This window comes from Prosopis cineraria, unplaced genomic scaffold, assembly GCF_029017545.1.
Source record: "Prosopis cineraria cultivar Desert tree isolate PC_DT_omini unplaced genomic scaffold, ASM2901754v1 PC3, whole genome shotgun sequence".
Taxonomy (NCBI): Eukaryota; Viridiplantae; Streptophyta; class Magnoliopsida; order Fabales; family Fabaceae; genus Prosopis; species Prosopis cineraria.
Window position 1 is genome coordinate 46073399 of NW_026555334.1, and position 22171 is coordinate 46095569.

General features: G+C 34.8%; 4 protein-coding genes across 5 annotated transcripts; all 4 read right to left on the minus strand.

The window, feature by feature from the left end:
- Nucleotides 1–61: 61 nt before the first annotated feature.
- Nucleotides 62–802, minus strand: LOC129305657 (protein RTF1 homolog). The gene has a single exon (XM_054945629.1). It carries the CDS (start codon nucleotides 800–802, stop codon nucleotides 62–64), a length of 741 nt encoding a protein of 246 aa, XP_054801604.1.
- Nucleotides 803–889: 87 nt separating this feature from the next.
- On the minus strand, nucleotides 890–2074 carry LOC129305658 (protein RTF1 homolog). The gene has a single exon (XM_054945630.1). The coding sequence runs from the start codon at nucleotides 2072–2074 to the stop codon at nucleotides 890–892; it is 1185 nt and encodes a 394-aa protein (XP_054801605.1).
- An 8019-nt stretch (nucleotides 2075–10093) lies between these two features.
- LOC129306804 (uncharacterized) lies at nucleotides 10094–10950 on the minus strand. Its single transcript, XM_054947539.1, has one exon. It carries the CDS (start codon nucleotides 10714–10716, stop codon nucleotides 10210–10212), a length of 507 nt encoding a protein of 168 aa, XP_054803514.1. The 5' UTR covers nucleotides 10717–10950; the 3' UTR covers nucleotides 10094–10209.
- A 2051-nt stretch (nucleotides 10951–13001) lies between these two features.
- Nucleotides 13002–21094, minus strand: LOC129306541 (intermediate cleaving peptidase 55, mitochondrial). 2 transcript variants are annotated; one of them, XM_054947198.1, is made up of 14 exons: nucleotides 20901–21094; nucleotides 20488–20574; nucleotides 20071–20334; nucleotides 19423–19515; nucleotides 18743–18949; nucleotides 18446–18549; nucleotides 18291–18357; nucleotides 18109–18216; nucleotides 16483–16575; nucleotides 15738–15828; nucleotides 15518–15588; nucleotides 15003–15058; nucleotides 14097–14157; nucleotides 13002–13699 (listed from the first exon to the last, which is right to left on the minus strand). In XM_054947198.1, exons 1-14 carry the CDS (start codon nucleotides 20952–20954, stop codon nucleotides 13619–13621), a joined length of 1437 nt encoding a protein of 478 aa, XP_054803173.1. In that variant the 5' UTR covers nucleotides 20955–21094; the 3' UTR covers nucleotides 13002–13618. The 2 variants fall into 2 exon arrangements, with proteins under 2 accessions (XP_054803173.1, XP_054803174.1); XM_054947199.1 differs by having other exon boundaries at nucleotides 20488–20562; nucleotides 20901–21092.
- Nucleotides 21095–22171: the final 1077 nt, after the last annotated feature.

The window sequence follows — 22171 nt, forward strand, 5'->3', positions numbered from 1 at the left end:
TTACAGCTCTAAAACTTGAAATGTTGATGTGTAAAACACAAGCCTTCAATTTAACAAACTTTCACAAGAGTCCTCTTCTTCTCTTGTAGTCACTGATGGTTAATGTTAAAATATGTTTGCTCGTGTCGTTCTCCCAGACTTGGCACCCAACTGTAGCTTCGACATTTTGTTTCCTTGCCAAGAATCCTTTCTTCAATCCCTGTGGTCCTCCAAATTTCTGAAGCTCAGCCAATGAAATGGGTATCTTAAAATCATGCAACATGTTTGTTTCTGTTCCATGACCCACCGGAGCAGTTGTATCAATTAGCTTCCCTGCATCAGCGGCTGCTTGCAATGCTGTCTTTGTGGCTTCAGCACCAACCTTCATTGTCATGCCTGCTTCCTTTTCTTCTCTCATTTCCTTGTTGCTATCACCCCTAGTGGTTTCATCCTTTTGTTCTCCACTTTCTTTAGCTTTATTACTCTCCCCATGATTTGCAGCGTAGCAATTCCTTGACCTTGTCCATCTCCTGGAAAAGGGATCATGCCCATCCTCCCCTGCTTTCAGATTTCCAACCACTCGTTTAAGTTTGGACAAATTTTTGAAATTCTCGACCTTATTCTTCTTGTTCATCTCGGCCAACCTTTTGGCCTTGGTATTGTTGTCTCGAGCTTGCTGAGATGCTTCTAGGTCCTGCAACCTTGTGTAGATCCTATCCACCTCTTTCTCATTATGGTTACTTTTTGCTATTTCTAACTGATTCTTCAAACGGTCCTTCTCCACTGTAATGTTTAAAGGCTTGGTCTTTTTTTCCTCTAGCATCTACTTCACGGTGGCTGCTGAATATATGTATGTGTTGGTTTTCCTAATAGCCTCCCTCTTCCCCGCTACATCTTATTTGCTTGGCATCTAGCTGCAAGTTCTCTCCATTTCCCTAACCCACTGTTTGTACTCTTTTTCTAATGGTGTTGAATCTGATACCACTGACATCTGAAACCTAGTTGCTGAGTTCTCGCTCCCCCATACACAAATCAAACGCTTATGGGTCACTTTATTCTCTATCTTGTACTGTCGATCAGGGCTACTCGCATCAACCCTCTGGACCATACAGAGCCTGTACACAGGTCCATGGTCTGATTTTCCAATCCCAACCCTCACAAAACTGCCCACGACTAACTCATTAAAGAATGGCTCATTCAACCACTTCATAAGTTTTGACCTCTTTAAGGTAATCTCATGAATGTCGTCAAATATTGGAACCTCTGATTCTGTCATATTTCTATCATCATCACTGTCCGCGAGACCATTGTGGCTTAACGATTCTCGATCACTGTCAGACCTTATTATACTCTCACTCTGACAGGAGCTACTCAAACTTGCTTTAACTCCAGGTTTTTGCTTGCCCGATGAAAGTTCTTGGCTAGTTGAGGTTGTTCTCAAAGCTTTTAATTTGCTCGCTTTTCTTTGAGTGTCCATGTTATGTTGCTTCATATGTTTGGCTCTCAATTCACTCAGAGCATCTCCTTTGGAGGCTATCCTCTCAGCATATCTAGCAGAAGAACGTACCTTGGCAGAGGATGGAAGAGAGAATGGAGTTTTTGATTTTCTTGATGATTGGTTGCTCTTTGCATTGTCTATCTTTTTCAATCTCATATGCTCTTTGAATTCCTTCTCTCCTTTCTTTGTCGATCGATCGGACAAAATCATCTCTCTTTCAAGCTCAGTCATTTTGGCGAGCCTCTGCTTGTCATCTTCATTCTTGTAGAGATCGCTGCCAATGTCAGATTCATCGCTGGAATCTACATCATCACGAGCAGAAGCGTCTCTGTCATCATTATCATGATCAATTTGATGGGAAGGTCTTTTGGTGGGGTGGTCTAATCTCTTCTTTAAGGGGACATGGGATTGAGATCTTGATGGCTTTCTGGTGAAAGCATGAGCATCATCTCCAGAGTATTCATCTCCAGATTCACTTTCACCATCAGAATATGAACCCTCACATTTAAACCTTGATTTTGGAAGCACGTGCCGTTTTTTAACAAGAGAACTGGTCCTTCCAGCTGCCTCGAGCAGTATGTTTTCCAAGTCTTCCATTTTCTTGACCGTATAATAATCCCCTGTTATTTTTTGGCAAATAAAGAATGTTTGCAGAATCAATATATAAAGGAAGTGTGTCTATATGTGTGTGGATAGGTTTCAAACCCAAATCTCCCTTGCTAGTGTTTAGAGAAATATATGTTGGAAAAAACAGCTTTCTGCATGAAACATAAATTTCTTGAAGGTAAATTGTTGGATGGAGTAGGGACAATCTCGTTACATATTTTACTATCAGAACAGAAGAAGAAAGGCTTATGAAAGAAGGTAAAGCAGACAAAATGGAGGCAGATGAAGGGGAATACCAAAGTAGAAATGGCAGGGAGCAACGAAGTGCACGTCACAAGCAAAAACAGAGCAAGAGAAAGAGGACAGTGAGCAGAAATTACGAGGCAAAAAAGTGAGAGCGAGATTTGCTCTTAATCCATAGAGCAGAGGAATATAGTTCAGTTCGTCGCTAAAATCCGAGGATAACTCCATATTTATTGCACTCTTAGCTCTTTCAAATCCATATTTTGTGCATGCACTTTGACTCCTTCATTCTCCCAATGCTCCATATTAGCCATTTTTTTCATTCTCCATTTTTTTTCTTTCTTTTTTTCCCCCTTTTTTGAAACAAAATTGATGAAATATTTCTTGCATTGTTTAAAATCCTTCGTAAATGCAATCACACACATGATTTGCGTTGACATTTGAAAAGGGACTTTTTTTATTACTTAAAAAGTATATTCTTATAGGACACAATTCTATTCGAGGTACGTTAATGTATTGAATATGAATACTTCTCTCAATAAAGATTTGAACCTTAATTGTACTTAGTCGTTACTCACATTAGACTCAACTTATCTAGCATTTTCTATGTGATTACTCTCAACTTATGAATGATTAAATGGGAGCCATTAGTAACAATGTTAATAACTATAAATAATAATTTCATCGGTTGTTCCATATTAATTCAACACTCCTTCCCATTTAACATATAGTAAGCATTTTCTCCTACCCAATCTTGATTTAAAATATAAATAATTTAATGTTTATAAATTTTTTTTCTATTTTATCCCATGCATTTATTAACATACAATTGTGTGATTATGAATTTATAACATTCTTCTTGCTTATAATAAATTGAAATTAAAAATAAAAAAGAAAAATAATATATATTTTTATGAAATAAGCATTCTATTAGTATATGGATTATTGTTAAAAAATACTTATATTTTAAACCAAAAGGTATATATTTTACTTATTTGCAATTAAAATAATTTAAAAAGTCAAAATAAACTAAACATATCACTCCATTGATGTTTATATTTTATCTTTTAACTATGCAACATCTTTTATAGGAATAAGTTGGGCAGAAGTTTAAACATCCCAAAGTTAGTTATAGAGAGTGAATTGCTTTTTTTTTCTTTCGGGCACAACAAAAGCCAATTTTATTGATTACCAAAAAAAAATGGAAACACACACTAATAGAAAAAACAGGAAAAAAAGCTTAGAATACAAACTACCAAAAGCAATAAACCCTAAGATACAATCCACAAAAGCAATCAAGTAGGAAAAAAAAAACTAGAGATAAACAAGAAAGCAAGCTCCAACTAGTAGGCCTCAACCAATCCCTTTAATAACCAAGCCTCACCCACAAAGCTTCAAAAAATATGAGCCCACCTAGAATTAGCCAAAAGAAACCGAAGCAATGGAGATGGAGCTTCAAGAAGCCATCTGTTACGATACATCCCCAAAAAACCTTTAGCCATTGCAGTAATTTCCCTTAGTGACAAACCAAAGAGAAGGAGACAAAAGGCTTAGATTTTGGGATTCGAAAAATATCATGAAATAAAGTCCAAAGAGATGATACTGAAAAGTACCTCACAATCAATCTCTATTAAAACAGCCATGCCTTGACCTGTCACAAAATAAAAGAGCCTCCTATGAATCCAAACATTTAGCTATAAAAGTAGAGTTCACCAAAACTAAAGTTGAAAATAAAGGCTGGGCCTACAGGCCTTATTTAAATAAGGGTTTGGGTTTGAAAAATTAAATATTTTTACGGTAATTGAGCTTGTGGGCTCAGCCCTGACAAGTCCTAAAAAATGAGTTCGAGCCCGGGTGACCATCCAAGCCCTGTTATCTTTTTTTTTTGCAATTTATGTAAAAATGGTGCATAGAGAAAAAACATAAGTCTTAAACTTCTCTAATTTCTTATTTCTCAATTCCTACTCTCTCAACCTTCTTTGTTTGATTAAAACTCTCACTCTTTTAGCTTAAAGATTTCATAGTCACTCATATACTCTCCCGTCAGCCATCGCTTATCTCTGCCTCAATCGATATCTCTTCTCTCTTGTTGGCCGTCAATTATCCCTGCCTCGTCTCTGGTCGTTGCCTCACTCAGAGTCACTCAGCTTTCCTTCCCACATCTGCTTGCCTTGTTGCCCTTCATGTCTATCGCATTTGCTCTCCCTCACGCCTCTCATGATCTGCTTTCCACTCGCGGCTGTTGTCTTTCCATGGTGATACTTTAATCTTTGTTTGTCTTAGATGAGTGCTCTGATTCTCATAAAGTTTAACCAAAGTAATTATTTTTTTAGCCAATTAGAGTAATTACCTTAGTTTATTTGATGTTTAATTTGAAAACATTCTAATTAAATTATAATATTAATTTTTTATTTTTTTTATAATTAGGTTTATAAGCCTGGCTTTAAGCTCTTTACATAAGGGCTGGGCACCAGGATTTAGAGGAATTTTGAAAAATCAAGCTTCGGGGCTTGACCTTTAACCATAATGGCCAAGCCTGCCTGTCTCCCAACTCTAAGTAGAACCTTTTTGGAAACTATAATATCATCTAATTAACTCTAATATATTTAATCATAAAATCACACATTACCATGGTAATTAAGGAATAATAACCCTAATTACCTTGTGATGGTAAAAAGGAATTAACTGCAGTTAAAAGAAGCTAATCATAGTAAGAAAAAGAAAAAGACCAAGGTTAAAGGTCTACTATTATTAATAGAATTGAACTTATAATTCGTAATTTAAAATATGTAGTAATTAAATAGACCTTACTATAATAAAAAAGATTCTACTATGGTAGAAAGGATTAAAACCTAAATATTAGGTACTAGTACGTTATAAAAGATTTAAGCCTATTAATAATCAAGCAAAATTTTGCAAGTCATTAGGATCCCAAGCTGAATAAACAATTCAAATCATTTCAGATTGAAACGTTGAGCTATAATATCAAATAGGGCTCCGTCCATGTGACTAAATTACCCAAGCTCACGAATTGTGAAGTGTGACCCAGCTAAAGATCATCGAACTTACTCTCAAACCATAGCTTTATGCACTCTTAAATCTCTTGAGTGTCATCTACTCTAGGCTAACCTCCTCGATAAACTGGTGGAGATAGATAGGTTCTAATCTGTTGACAAACTATAAGACAGTCCCTCAACGGCAACTATGGGACAAGGTTATAGTCTTATGCACTAAAAGACAGCTAACAATATTATATGGATTTTAATTACTCCCTTCTTTAGGTGAACTCTTGCCAACTAATCATGCTATGTATGATGTTCACTCATTTTTACAATTTCTTTTATTCATTATTAATACATTAGACTCATAATAATACACTACCCAAGTGAACATCCATATTATTTTCACAAACATATTTCACTTTATCAAATCATCAATTTCTCCATCAATACACAATTTATCACTTCACATAATATCACCCTTCTCATTTGAAAGCCAGCACATATTTATAGTTTTGAAAATCACTTTGATATCAATTATACATTTCTAATTCAAATATAACATTGCATATTCACAGTTCAGCCAATCATCAAGGCTCATGACATGCTTCACGTTTACAATCAAATCATACATGTCAATATGTACATTTTCATAATAAGTATTCAATTAACAAACAACTATTCAAGATAGAGTTCTCTAGTTACGTCAAACTTTTAAGAGGTTAAAGATTTATCCTTCAATAATTAGTTTTCAAGCTTGTTTTCTCAAGCCAACATAGTGCTCAAACGGTTAATCTACAGTTAATTAAATATAAACTCATCAATATTATCAAAAACACAGGTTCTCTCTCACATTTTCACTTCCAAAATATCCAACACCCTTATGTCCCACTTTTAGGCTTACTCATTGGGTATAATAACTCTCCTAACCCTCATATACCATCAATGAGTCATTAAACCTCCATTAATGGCATTACAACTCCTCAACAACCCTTATTAGTGCTAATTTCAGATGTTTATAGCATCTACCAACCAACCAACAACTATTAAAACCATTAGTATTAAGTTTAAATACTCTAAACAACTTTCATTAACTCTATTTGAGTCAATGGGTTTAGACTCATAACTAATATGAACTGAAAATTATCATCCCAACTCAAACCCTAACTCTAATCCCCATTAAAATGAAAGAGAAAAGGAGGACAGGAGTATAGGATACTTATCTTAAGTGATTACTAGCTCCAAAATACTCTTAAACTGCCAACATGGCAAACCCTAGCAGAGACTTGTAGCTTGCTCTTCGTTTCTCCCTTTTTCTCCTTTTAATTTTCTGTCCATTCATGAGGTTGTGCATCAAAAATTTTAACCATGCGCCACGGCGCATGGCACAGAGAAGTCTTTCTATCCCTTTGTTATCTATGCGCCACAGTGGACATGTTGCATGCAGCAACATGCGGCACACATACAATCCTTCATTTTTTTTCTCCTTCTTTTGATGCTCGAGTTACCCGACTTCACCTTAAACCTATAATTAAGGCTAAAATCACAATTGAATACATGTATTAGACTTCTTTGGCCACACATCACATCAATTCACTCAAGTATCATAATTAAACTTGATTAATTCTTTAGTAGTCGAAGGATTAAAATTTTGGAATGTTACAACCAGTGCCATTAATTAACTTAATAGCTACTTGTGGGTGTTTAAATTACTTTAATTAGACATCAAACAGAGAAATAGTGCACGTAGAAAATTCACCCTAGCATGCTATCATGACATCAGAATGCTATCATGATATGCTTTTTATCACATGTTGAGCTTGACTAGATGTAATAGTAGCTTAAAAGGGTTTTATTGGGATCCTAAGCATTAGAAATGTTTCAAAATGTAATAGTAACTTAACCTTTTCTATCATAGTAACTAACAAGGGACTAGTACATTCTTAATTACCATGATAAGGTGTTTATGTATGGTTCGTTCTGATAATGTCAGAGTGGACATTTCAAAAGTTGCTGGAAAATCTAAAAAGAACAGGAAGGTCTACTAAAAGGACTCAAAGGTACTTGGTGCAAAGCAAAATGGTACCCAGACTTGACTGAGTAAATACCATTCCTTGTAGGTTGCCAAACCAGTTTATTTGAACAATGTTGCTGAGGTAAGTAAATTTGTTTAATAGCATCACTCTCAATATGAGAAATACACATACTAATTGAGATAGTTCCCACCTACCACCTTTAATAAGCTTAGCTACCTTCATACTCTTATTAGCTTTAATCAAATTTAAGCCACGCAATCAACCAGACTTTAAACCAAGCACCCACCTATCATACCAAATCTTTGCATCCAGGCCATCCCCTATCCTCCATATGGCACCCTTTGGCAACAAATCACGCCCATCAAAGATACTAGACCATCCCCAAGAAGCTTTGCTCCCTTTTACTATCCCCAAAATAGAACAATTAGGGAAATATTCCTCTTTCAGAACCTGATACCAAAGCTCCTTTGGTCTTTGTATCATCCTCCAAATCATTTAAGCTAGCAAAGCCTTGTTAAAACACTGAAATTTTCTAGAAGCCATACGACCTTCCCACTTCGAATGAGTAAGCCCTTCCCACCTCTTTTAATGAATCTTGTTGCCATCGTGAGCATTTTGTTCCCGCCAAAAATCAGAAAACAATCTACCCAAGATCCTGGCAAGTTTTCTTAGGAAAAGCAAACATGCCATAGGGTAAATAAGAATGAAGTTGACAACTGATTTAATCAACAACTCTGCCAGCAAAGGAAAGCAATTTCTTCTTCCACCCTATGAGCCTCTTCTTCACTTTATCACAGAAAAACTCGAGCAGACCACCTCAAACGCCCCTACAACACAGGTAGTCCAAGATACTTCCCAGGTTGAGAAGTATCTTTAATCTCCAAAACCTCTGTAATCTCACTCCTTACCTCGTCTGATGCAATAGCTGAGGAGGAAAAAATACTTGATTCATCAAGATTCATTTCTTGACCTCATGCTGCATCCAAAATTCTTCCCAAAACGCAACGGTTATCCTTTTCAGCCTTAACAAAAAATTAATACATCATCGGCTAAGGAAAAAAGGAAAATAGAGTGACTTGATTGTTGCTGTCACGAGTTTGCTGACACTGGGAGACGCAGGAGATTCTCCTCTGAAGCAAATTAGAACGGTCCCGATATTGGCATATTCAATCCATTTTAATTTTCCCAATTTATAGAGTCTATTGATATAAGAATTGGAACCAACTGCTATTAAATAGAAAGTGACAAAAGATTGTCATTATAAAATGTAAAAATTATTAAGATTATATCATTTATAACCATGAACAATATAACTCACTTTAAATCAGACAACTCTACAGTAAAGTTAATGTTAAACCTATTTCTTTTAATTAGTTTGAAGATTAATAACATGACTATAATTTGATTAGTGATAATATATTCTAAATTTCAGATTTTCTCTTAGGTGTTTGGTGTGGGAGACAAAAACAAGGCAGGCTGACATTTTAGATTCCAAAACATTAAATTAATGATAGCGAGATCTTAGATATATTTAAAAAAAATAAGTTATAATTATCAAACTAGATAGATGCAATTTACATTTGAAACTTTTACATCTTATATGCAATTAAAATTTTTGGCTATACATTTATTTAAATCAATATTTGTAACTTTTTTTTTTACAAAATTATCATTTTTAGTAATATAATTGTCATTAATTTTAAAATTTGAAACGTAATTATCATTATAAAAAAAAAGGTTTTGGTGGGACCTGTTGTCACCTTGGTATGTGGTGCCCACCCGTCCATGTGTTTTTCATATTTCATGTTGAGTAACATTGATATTAATTGACAATAGATTGATAATGATGTCGATTTTTTATGCCAGAATAATTATAGTGATTTGAATGTTTTTAAGATTAAAATATCTATAAATTTTAGATTAAAAAAACTAAATACTTAAACTTTTATAGTTAATTTTGCATTATCAAAACAGAATAGATGAATCTTTTTTTTTTTAGAAAGATCAAATTTTATTAAAACACAAGTGAAACGATTAAAAATACAAAGACCTACAAAATAAAAATTAAATTTTACAAACACAAAAATAACTTATTTAAAAGTAAGTTAATAATAAAAATTAGTCATAAAATAAATAATGTAAAAAAAAGTCAACTTATCATGATTTTTGAATAACATACATAAGCACGATAGATTGTGGGATTAACAATTCAGCTGTGGGCTAGCAAAAACGGAAAATATTGAACAGACATCAACTATGAAATCTGGAAACTCGATATTCAGTATCTCGCAAGTCTAATGAGATTCAAAACTTTTAATTAATTTTTAATATTAATTTATCTTTTCTTTTTTTTTTAAAAAAAAAGGAATTTACAATCTCATTTATCCAATTGTTTTAAATCGGCAAAAGCGTAAAACCTTCCATCTCCTGCCCTCCATTTCCCTCCAAGTCTCCAACAAAACAGGTGAAAGGGGTTGAACATGCCAACACAAAAATGGTCCTATAAAATGGTCCTATCGCATTCGCATACATTATTATTTTAGTTCGCTGGTAAAACGGCCAACTTGTATAAATTGCTGGCAATTAACAAAGACTCGGTAAAGTAATTATATGCTTGTTTGCTTCCAATATCTCCAGGCGAAGTTATGTAGATAACTAGAACTTTGAGAAGAAATACTGGGATTCGTGCAAACTCAGCAGCATGATTGGCCAAAAAAGGTAAGAAAGAAATATCACTAGGAATGGATGATTATTATTAAGGGTAAAAGCTAGCTAGCTTTAGAACAAAGAGCAATAGGGATTTATAAAAAAACAAAAACAGAGACGACATAATAATATTAATACAGATTCAGACCTCTTTGAATTCCACAGCGGCATCCACCTCTTGAACCGGCTTGGCTTCCTTATTCGCAGCGTCAGCACAGGCTTCCTCTTCCTCAATTACGAAAGCCGAAACTGGGAATGATCTGAATAGCCCTGCAGGTGTCTTGAAAGTGATCTTCCCCGTGGGCGGATCATCCACGCATATGTCGCTCAGCGACACCCAAATCAACAGCTCCTTGGTCTTCACGCCATTCAGTTTCTTGATCTTTCCAGGCTCCACGTAGGCCGTCACCAGAGGCTCATACGAAACAAGCTTCCCGATCTTCTCGAACTTGTGGGTGGAGCTCTTCTTCTGCTTGAGCCACACGAAGCCAGTCTCCCTCACGATCCCGCATTCCTCCATGTCTTTCAAGGGCAAAAGCCCATTGGGCAGCCCTACTTCCTTCAGCAATAGCTTGGACTTCTCTTGGCACATTTCATCTCCATGGTACATCTCTGCTTTCGCTCTGATCTCCTCTGTAATCTGAGACATTTTCCCGCGTAGAAAATCTGTGTACCTGCCTGGCTGCTGGAAATCGTGGGTGAAGGGGAGGGAGAGAGGAAGGATAATAAATAGTTGGGAAGAAGTGAAATTGCCCTCGAAGATGTCAGAAACTGGAAGAAATGAGACGTAGGGAGAGCGCGGGGACGGAGGTGACAGAGGGGCAAAATGGGGAAAATGACGGGCCAACGTGCTTTCAATTTTCAACGCTCAAGGTTGGGTTGAATGGGTTCACAAATTTATGGCACATTAATGGAGGAAGCGGTGGGTTGAAATGAGTGGCCAATGTAAAAGAGTCACGCGTTATGTAGTTGGGAGGGTTACCTATTTATTGGGATGATGAGCCTATAGGCAGCCACCTGCTACCTCAGACCTACACCTATACTGTCATACTCCTTCTCTACTCAACGTTTTCTACGTTCATCTAACGACCTTCTCTATTTAACGTTTGTTTAATTTTATTATACTATTCATTACTCTTTTTATATCTCAATATAAAATTCATTTAAAAATTTTACCTGATTCATATTATTAAATATTTTTATATTTATTTTTTTAAAATTCCTATTTTATTTGTTATTTTTTAAAAAAAAATCATGTAACAAAATTTTAATTATTATTATTAAAATTTTTATATAAGGTATTTAATAATAGTATAAATAAAAATATGTGAATTAAATTTTGAACCAATATTTTATAAACCTAAAAATTAATTAATCACCGTACAAATATTTTTTCTAGTTATACCTAAAACTAAAAAATTATGTGATCTCTATTTGATATCTTATCACAATAGGTAACTTTAAGCCTTTCCTCTCTCTTGCGAAGATAACCACCTACATTTCCCATAGTATGGCAATCATAGGTTTTCAATTTTTTTCTTTTTTTTGGTAGAAAGGTTTTCAATATTTTTAATCAAAACCAACCTGTGTAGCCATCCTTTTCAGAGAGTTTCCTGTCTTAATCTCCTTTTCAATTACGTAGATTCTGCCCGTAGGATGTACAAACTTCTCAACCTTTTTTGACGTCCGATTCGTACGCAATTATGTTTATTATTTTTGCAATTTTTTGCCAACATTACCTGGACGGGGTCAATGGGTGATCTAGAAACTTCTAGCGTGTTTGGTTGGATTACCTGCAAGGGAATTACACGTAATCCAGATATAATTTTCATATACAAACTGTTAGGTTATCATTTTACCTGTAAAGGCTATTGCATAATGTAATTTGAATTACATCATCTGTAGCAATGAGGATTACATTTAAAAAACCTATATAATCCCCATTCCCTCCTATAAATTTACTCAAATATCCCTCCCCCTCCTTTAATGTTAGAACTGTTAATTAGGATTGAGTCTATCGAACCAAATCTTTTAAATATGAAAAAATTTAGGATTAAGTCACTATTTCAGAATGCAAAATGATAATTTGGATTCAAGCCCTATAATAAAAGGACCGGCCCTTTTATAATTTTTAAAATTTTAATATTAAAAAATTAAATACTATACTAATTTTAAAACCCTAATCTTATTTCACATGGATCAAGAAAGAATATTTAAAAAATTTAATATCTTTGCCACTATTGAGGCGCTACAAAGAGAAGGATAGAATTATATTGATGTTGATAATAATAAAAATCATTAAAATTTTGCTGATAATACTAGCAAAATCTGATTATTATCGGTGTTGATTTTATAATATTATTATTTTTTATTAGACTTATATTTGTTATTATATGTAATGACTTAAATTTATTTTTATAGATTTAATGTTATGTGTAATAATTTTTTTTAGATTTTAAATGTAATATTTTTTTTGTCTTTTTTTTCTTACTTTTTAAAGTTAATTTGAGAATTTTAATTTAAAACAAAACAATGTTATCAATGATTTATAAAATGAACCAAGTTGTATTTTTAAAAAATAACTAATAGGCAAGAATGGAGGAGTAACACCTACATTTCTCATTTCATTATAATCATAGGCTTTCCATATTTTTAATCAAAACCAACCTGTGTAGCCATCCTTTTCAGAGTTTCCTGTCTTAATCACCTTTTCACTTACGTAGATTCCGCCCGTAGGATGCACAAACTGCTCAACTTTTTTCGACGTCCGATTCGTATGCAATTATGTTTATTATTTTTGCAATTTTTTTGCCAACATTTTTCACGCTCATTAGAAACTTCAATTCCTTTCCAGAATCACGTAGAATGAAGTAATATCGAGAAGTTAAAACATTAATCACCAGTGAAACAATAAGGCAAAAACACCCAAACACAAAAACAAGAGCGAGATAGGCATCATTATGCTTATACAGTTGCGAGGTAAAAAGATTATTCCAGCGATATTACAAGGAAAAGCGAAATTTTACGAGAGGCGCCTTTATAATCAAAGGATAATATTGCATCCGTGTCCAATATCTGTCATAACAAGGGATTCTCGATGGCCAAGTAAAAAACCAGGGACTCTCGCATTCTCGCTCAAACAGGTGTCGCTGCTGACTTTTCTTGTGCAGGGTTCAGATTACATATTTTTGGCTAACAATCCCTTACAACGACAAAATACGTGGGCAAGGATCTTGCTCAAAACAAGACCCACCGCTTTTTTTTGGGGGGGGGGGGCGGCAGGGGGCTATGACCCGCTAAGTAAGGAGTCATAATCAACGCAATAATCTCAAAAAAAAAACAAAAACAAAAACAAAAGTGGACCTCCAAGTTCCCCGGTACAAAAGAGCAGTGAACTTGCCGAGCCTCCAATTACCAAACATGGATGGTTACGGAGTAGTTTGTTCCCGCGCCCAGCTAGAAAGTTTCCCTTTCTTCAAGGATTCGCCGCCCTGGTTCTTTGTAATTGTAACATACTTATTTAACTCGGTGTAGATCCAATCTTTCTGTGGCTATCCATTCCCCATTCTACGGCAATTATTTACCAGGGATTCGATGTGATTGATTTCCTTAGGAATTGATGCTGTAAGGACCTGTGAGACAGTTCCAGTATCAGTTACTGCTCATAAAAGAGATAACACACAGCAGATTAACATACTTTACTCTTCATTCTACAGTCATAAAAGAGAAATTCAGATGCATATCAAGATCATTTCACGGACCACTTATTTGGACACTAGGCCTTATAAATAAGTTACAAGCTGCAATACAGAGAGAACAGAAAAATATAATAAATGATAAATTAAATAAATATCGCCTTATGTCAACAGCTAGTTAGAAGATTTGACTTCCATTTATTGTGAATGACAAAGCAATCCTGGTTCGTTATTCTAATGCTCAAAAGAACTGGGGTCACATCCCCTCTAGTTTTCCTAAATTTGATTCTCATTTCAATTTTTTTAAATAAACAAAATTGTGCAAAGAGATTACCTCATAACCTGTTTCCGTGATGAGAACCTCATCCTCAATTCTTATCCCAATGCCTCGATACCTGCACCGCACATTCTCCAGACATTGGCATGTGAAATCGGAAAACTTGATACCAAGACAAAATTTCTCAAGGAGCTTATGCTACAAATCATGTGAAGTTGGGGTTAACCACTGATGTTAGAGACACCAGTGACCACGTTATAAAACAAGCAAAATAGTGAAGGTGAGAACCAAAAGATGTATCGTATAACCAACAGGAGTTGGGCTTAGCAGAAGGGGCTCCCTCACAACATGATGAACCAAGGTTCAAATCCTCGCTAGGAGAGGTACCCACATTTAGTGACCAACCGTGCCTCGAATAGGATTGCCTCCAACAGGAGGAAACCTATGAGCAATTAAAAAAAGACATCGTATATTCATAGTAGCCCAAAGAGTACAATTGAAAAAGATTAACTTGAGAAAGAAGATTCTCAATTCTCAGGTACAAAATTCAAGATCCAGATGAAGTAGCACATTTCTTGGATTACGAACACAGTAAATCAGTAAAATTTTAAAGAATCAAGACAATGAACATGCTATGAAATTATTGCTTGCGACTCCGATTAATTGACTTTGGCCTCTCAGTAAACTGCCAGATTCCAAATAAGGAAGAACAATAAGGAAAATTTTTTAAAGCCGGTCATAAGAGGAGTAAGCACAGGACAGCACCAATTAACAAGAGACAGATAAACCGAAAGAATTTCAAAAGAAGAGAAACTCTCAAAGCTTCAGTACCAACCTCCCATGCATGAATTTGCATGTTTTGTATAGACAGATAAACCAAAAGAATTTCACAAGAGGAGTAAGTACAGGACCCCACCAACAAGTAATAATTTAAGTTTGAGCAAATTTTCTGAGATCAAGTACCTCTCTGGACCATCAAAATGAGATGGCATATATACTCCTGGTTCAATTGTTATGACCTGAACAAAATAATTATAAACAAGCTGTTCACTAATATGTGAATGAACGATATCAATCAGCATGGCTATAGCATGCAAGCAACAAAACTCCTACATGGTCGCCATGTTACTATATAAGGAAAGGGAAAAATTACCACTTTCAGCCAGGAAAACATCTTGTTTATACACATGACATGTGATCATGATCAGTTAATCACCAGTAATGCATCCCTGGGCGTAATTTTTCAAAACTCCCTTCAGTTTTATGTAATATGCTTTTAGACAACCTTGAGTATCAATTACTTCCAAACATAGTAGTTGGAAATATCTGTTACTCTTGGCACATTCAACACAACTCTAGGACTAAGGCAGGAATAAATCCATGGACATGTTATATAGAGTTCCAGTAGTTGAACTTATCTCAAATTAAGAGAAACTAAGGCAAGAAAATGGAGATCAACAGTGAGGGAGACAACTTACAACACCTGGCTTCAGAGGACAGTCATAGCTGATCCTTGAACAATCATGAATATCCATTCCTAAGTAGTGACCTGGACCAATAAAACATGAATATATGCATCCGGTCTGTATTTATCATTTCAAACTAACCTAGAAATTTGCAGAGCCGACGAATAATTCTTCTCAGGTTTGCAAGCAAAAAGATTAACCAAACTGTATTTCAAAGGATGCATAAAGAAACCTATAGAAGTAGGGTTCAGTATATGGTAGGCACTGCTTTGGGCACTTCTCAAAATTCCAATCTGCTTCAATCCTTTCTGGAGCATTTCAACCTAAGCAACCAAACCATTTCAAAAAATGTAATGAAGGTAAACAAGCTCCAAAGCTGAAGCAGTTAGTTGAATAAGCAGAATGATCAAGTGAAGCAAAAGCAAAGATGCCATTCAAAAACAGACAGGTTTAACAAAAGAGATACTCAAGTTACCAGCACACTACAATGACTGTTGCTGATTATGCAAAATAGTATGATGGGTCAAACGCTTATAAGATATCATAGCGGTCATCATGGATAGGGTAGGGTTGATTGCCTAACCAACATGGTGTAAAAAAATTGAAATCTTTTCTTTTGTTACATCAATTCAAAATACAAGGAAAAATGATATTGAAAATTGTTACAAATCTTTGCCTTGGTTAGTTCCAAGGCATCATGCCTGAGGACTGGTCCAAAGCCAACTGAGCTTCTAACCTACCTCCTTTTTGTTTTTTGGCCGGGGGGGGGGGGGGTATATTATAATGATTTTGGAATTTACTTTAGCACCTACCTTATATCTAAGCACACTATCAATATGCAGAAAAAATCACAAAACAGTTTTCTTTTCAATCCATTCATGAACTAGCAATTAACAGCGGCAATATAAAAAGGCGAAAAACATGGCTTCTAATTATAATGCCTAATGATTAAGAAAAAGGTGTAATAATGATGGTACCGAATGATCATGTATTTGCCGAATGCTAGCACCAGGTTTACAAAGTTCCACACAGTGCTTGTTTGTTTCCAATATAAGCTGATAAAGCTCTTCCTGAAACATATAAAAAGCCATGATATTGATCTGAAAAGTGACTTTAACCAGAAGACTTTGAGATAGAAGATGCTATGAAAATAGCTTAAAATTATAGCACGTTTTGCATTTGCGTGGGTGGCTTTCATCTCAAATTCACTGGGCGTGAATGAAGTACAAAGACTAGCATTCTCATACATAAAAATACTAGAATAGAATAAACAGAGGAAAAAAATCCCATGCAGTCAATCATCACCTATATGATATAGGTACAGGCTTTGTCCCCACTGGATCCATAAACAGAGAGGATGATTGGGAGTCTATTCCAAAGTGTAAATTCCATTTAGTGTGCAGGTGCATGAAACTAGCTTAAACCTGTAGCACGTTTTGCATGGGTAGCTTTCATCTCAAAATTCACAGGGCGCGAATGAAGTACAAAGACTAGCATTCTCATACATAAAATACTAGAATAGAATAAACAGAGAAAAAAAAATCCCATGCAGTCAATCATCACCTATATAATATAGGTACAGGCTTTGTCTCCACTGGATCCATAAACAGAGAGGATGATTGGGAGTCTAAGTGCAAATTTCCATTTCGTGTGCAGGTTCATGAACAAGATATATGGAGATTATCTTACCACTTGAATATATTTTCAAATTTTAGAAAGCTCTTATTGGTTGCATGACCTATTTCGCAAGTCTTTGTTTTTCCCCTGCTCGCATGGAGCTCCATATAAACTAACAACCCCGTCTAGTATGAAAGATTCAAACAAGTATAAGTATATTAAGTACAAAATCTATAGGTAAACTTAATCCATCTCATCAACTTGCTTTGAATAAATATGGGACCCATTCTTCACCAACAGGCCAACTGCCTACTCATAAAGCTTATTTCCTCAAAACCTGAAGCAGAGAACATACTCAACCAAGTGCAAGTGCCCAATTACCAAATCAATTTAAAGGTCTCCCCAAACTTCCCTATATTTTGCTCCAATAGCTTTAAATTGCTATCAAGAAAGAAGTAATATCAAATAGAAAAAGGTAACCACATGTTGTCCACCTACCCTCTCAACTTCTCAGCAACCTGTCCTAGTGTCATTATCTTATTGAAGACAGGTTGAATATCACGCTGATTCTCAAATGACTTCAAAATTTCACACCAGCATCAAGCTTAAAAAGTAGCAAAGTCTAGGCCTTGAGAAGAAAACTTAACATAGTATCATGCCATCACAAGAAGCTATAATGCCCTCGTAATGGCTAAACAACAGATAAACTTCTACTTAAAGATTGACAATCCATATAATTTAATCCTGTCTATCAGGGCTTTAATAGGCAATATTCATTCTGCTGGTCTCAAATTGATGCCAAAACAAAACCAAATAACTAATCAATGAAATGGTTATTAGGGAGGCAAAATGTGAAAAAATAGGGTTGCATAAATAACAAACCAAACTTTTCAAGAACTTCCTGAGATGATAAAGAAGATAAGATAAGCATTTATTTAATGCTGCAGCAATAATTAGAATTGATCAAAAATATTGATTATGCTAACCTTGGCAGAAGAAAAGCTACCACAAGGTGGCCAAGTACGGGTAAGATCACTGGTATACCCATGCAACTCACAACCAACATCCATCAAAACAAGATCTCCATCTTCAATCTGCCAGACATATGGTACGGATTCAAAACAAGAAAAATCTAAAACCAGGTGATCTCATTTAGAGAGTGACTGACCTTTTGATCATTCCTAGAATAATGTATAACACTTCCATTAGGCCCACCACCAACCACAGGATTGAACCTGGAAAGAAATCCGAGGAAAAAAGTCATGTAAAAACACAGGTCAAACATGAAAAATCGCAATTTATAGGTCATAATAAGATGCTTACGCCATTCGCTGAGCACCTCTCGTTTTGCATTCGTATTCAACCTTTGCAGCCAGCATACCTTCAAAAGGGTACATCTTCGAGTGCAACATTGTCAACAGAAGAGCCTACCCAAGACCAAAAGATATTAAGAATATCCCCTCAAATCTCCAGAAAGATTTACAAATCACTATTAGTTAATAGAATCCATAGTCTTATGAAGTGGTTGTCCATTGACATCCAAGAATCATCATGTTGCTTATTCTATATCATGAAAAAGTAGTTGTAGATATCACATTCATTGGCCACAGTTTAAAGTACCTGGCATGCAATTGATGCAGATTCCTTCATTAACTTGATCTCTGCAGGTGACTTTATCCACCTTAGTTGATGGGTATAAATAGATAGATCCTTTACATTGTTAGAAAATAATAACTTTTGGAAGGCTTCCAGATTCGTGTATGATGGAATCGCAGTCTGAACATTGTGAAACAATTTTGAGGATCCCCTTAACATATCTGGAAGAATCTGAGTCCATCACCTAAATATGTTAACAAAAATATATTTTTGAAGAATTAAAAATAACTGTTTGACCTAGGAGACAAAATATATCAAGAAACAGTAAATGGCCTTTCATGTTAACTACAAGCTAAATGGAGGGTGGCATATCACCTTCTTGTGCCTTAAATTTTAGGCATATAAGATATTCTTCCTAACTCATACCAAGATGTAGTGGAAGATAATCAAATTTCAATAGTGATAAGTGTGATACTTTGTAAATTGATATCAAAGAGATACTTGATACTTGTTAGCTATTTATATCAGTATAGAAAATTATGTTTAGCCAGCCAGCAAAATTGTGGAAACACTGAATGCAAGTTTACTTCAACTATGGAAACAATTCTGCGTACATGTCACACTAGATGGCTAGACAACATCTATCTAACATAAATTAATTGTATATTTTAAAATTTTAGTAGTCAACGACACGTATGACTTACCTCATGCAATTTTCTCATAGGATATGCCCTGTCAGCTTTGAATGTATCTAATGCTGCATCAACTCCAGCTATTTGCCCTTGCCAAATAACATCCTACATGTATTGATTTTAAAACCACGTTAGCTTCGAGATTAGGTGTTTCTTCATTCTATAATTGTAAAAGAAGTCACAAGAGGAAAGTCGCACAGGGTGTCACAGAGTTATTCAAAAATCACATATACTGTTCAAACCAGCCATTACAGATGCCCAAAGCCCCGTTTTATAGCATCATGGACCCTTCCTGACAGCTACTAACTGACATAGCAGGCCCTTATAACCAATCACCATAACTACCTAACTAAATATTACCATAATATCATAACATGGAAGATAACCACATGCATAATGGAATATCAGTATGCATTCTCATTTGATGAATAATTGAAGAGATTACGTAAATTTCTAAAGATGACATATTAGTAATTAGATAAAAAGATCATTAATTAAAAACAAGACAATCGAAAAAGGTTATATGCAATTTTTTAAAATATAATAAAACAATGTACATAATTAAATTGAGAAAAACTTGAAATTAAGCATAAAAAGTTATTGCACCACAGATTGCAATATGAATTATGAAGAGAGTTTTATAAAAGGTAACAGACACACATGAGGCTTAGCTTCAGGCATGAACATGCATAGACCACAGTCATGACCCAAAACTGCCACACCACCAGGTTGTTGGCAGCCTGTGATATATAAATAGTCAGCATCTTGCCGAAATGTATAAGGCACAACATCTGTCATCATCTTCACAGGGGCAGCTGAAATGATGGCCAAACTCTTCTCAGGGAGAAGTTGCAACAACTTTTTCCTCCTCAGGATGTATTCCTCTGTAGTTATGCCAGGTGTGATCTCTCCATCTTTCAGTAACTGCAAGGAAACACAGTGAAAGCAATGCTAGTTAATCTTAATTCTCAACAAATAAGTGAGCATCAGTATGTTAGTGTTTGTACACCTCAGGAAGATTTGTTTATGTATATATCACTTCGCAAAGAAAACATGAAAAGTACTACGTAATAGCACCTGTGGATGAGATGCATGGGTTGGCTGCCCAATATCAACAGCATTTGCAGTGCAGTACGAACGAGGACCAAGAACCTGAGAGCCAAACTTGTAAAATGCCAAGCAGTTATAGTTACTTAAATGAAACACCTACTTCTTCCACGATCTGATGGAGAAACAAAAGGAAACGACGTACAGACAAATACACCAACAGTAAAAGTATAAAAAATTGGAAAAAGAGACGAGTAAATTTGAAGAGGCTAAACCAAGCAGCTGAATGCCGCAAAGAACAAAATTAAATTTAACGAACTAACAGCATAGAAATGTCATCCAGAGCAGTAAGTATCTGAAAGCGCCAGTAATCTTCTGGAACTAACGAAATAAAACAACAGTTAAAATGGAAAGGAAAGAGGAAGAAAACAGTGTCGAAGTACCTGCTTCAATGAAACCCTCTTTGATAGCTTGCTTAGAGCTACGATGCACTGCATTTTGGACTCCCAATCACCGGCGCGAGGCCGGCCAGAGGTTTTAGGGGTTTAAAGATTCCGAGTTCCCTTCCCAAATTGAATTCAATATTTACTCAGTAAACCAATAGAAGAATCTCCCTCGTCCTCGACCCTTATTAACCGACTTTCTTTTTGGTTCCACTTTGTAATTTGTATTTCTAATTTAATTAATACAACCAACGCAGATTGATGTTCATTCTTAAAATTAAATGATACCAGCTTCCTAAATAATGGATGATGGAATAAGCAAATCGATAAAATTAAAAGTAATCAATCATATGAATATTTAAATGGCTACTGTCGTAAATAAGATTCGTAAGGCTCCTATTACATCTCTTGTAACTTTTTAATTTTTTCTGTACATTTTATTAGCCAAATTATTTCTTTAATATTTTTTATATTTTTACGCCATTGTAGGCTCTAATATTTTCAAGGTCATTATTAACAATAAAATTTTACCAAAATATATAAATAACAATCAAATTTTTTAAAATATTATAATTTCTCTAAATTCCTTAATTACCTTTCTATTGTTAATAATTTTAGGTTAAACAATTAAATTGTTCCTTTTTTAAAATAAAAAATGACAAATCTGGCTTCGTTTTTTCTTACAACTTTTGTTTAAGCAATTACAATTTTTGTTTTTTGAATTATAAAATTTGAATAATAAATCATAACTTTTTACGTGAAATTTCTTTTATGCTTGATAAACAAATTCTGAAAATAACATGTCTCAATCACAACTTTTGTTTAAATAATCATAACTTTAATTTTATAAATCACAAAAATTGAACAATAATTCGTAACTTTTCATGTGAAATTTCTTTTATTATTGAAATTTAAATTCTGAAAAGTAGCCAGTTAAAAAGGCCTAAATCGTATCAAACTTTTCAAATAAAAATTATAATACAAAAGACAATACACCTTAGGTCATTTTAAACTTATGGAAGCAAGCAATGACAATCAAGACCAATTCATGGACCATAACAAGTTAATGGTAGAGGAGAATTCAAGTAGGATTAAGAGTTTGGAATGTTTATAATTTTAGTTTGTTGATAAAGTGACAAAAGAAAAATGATAAACGTTCAACCAAACATTTAAAGTAGCTATCCAAAAAATGAATTCACCTACACTATCATAATTCTCCTAACTCAATTCAATTTGGCTCTTGCCCTTCATTGACATGTGTAAATGCCTAA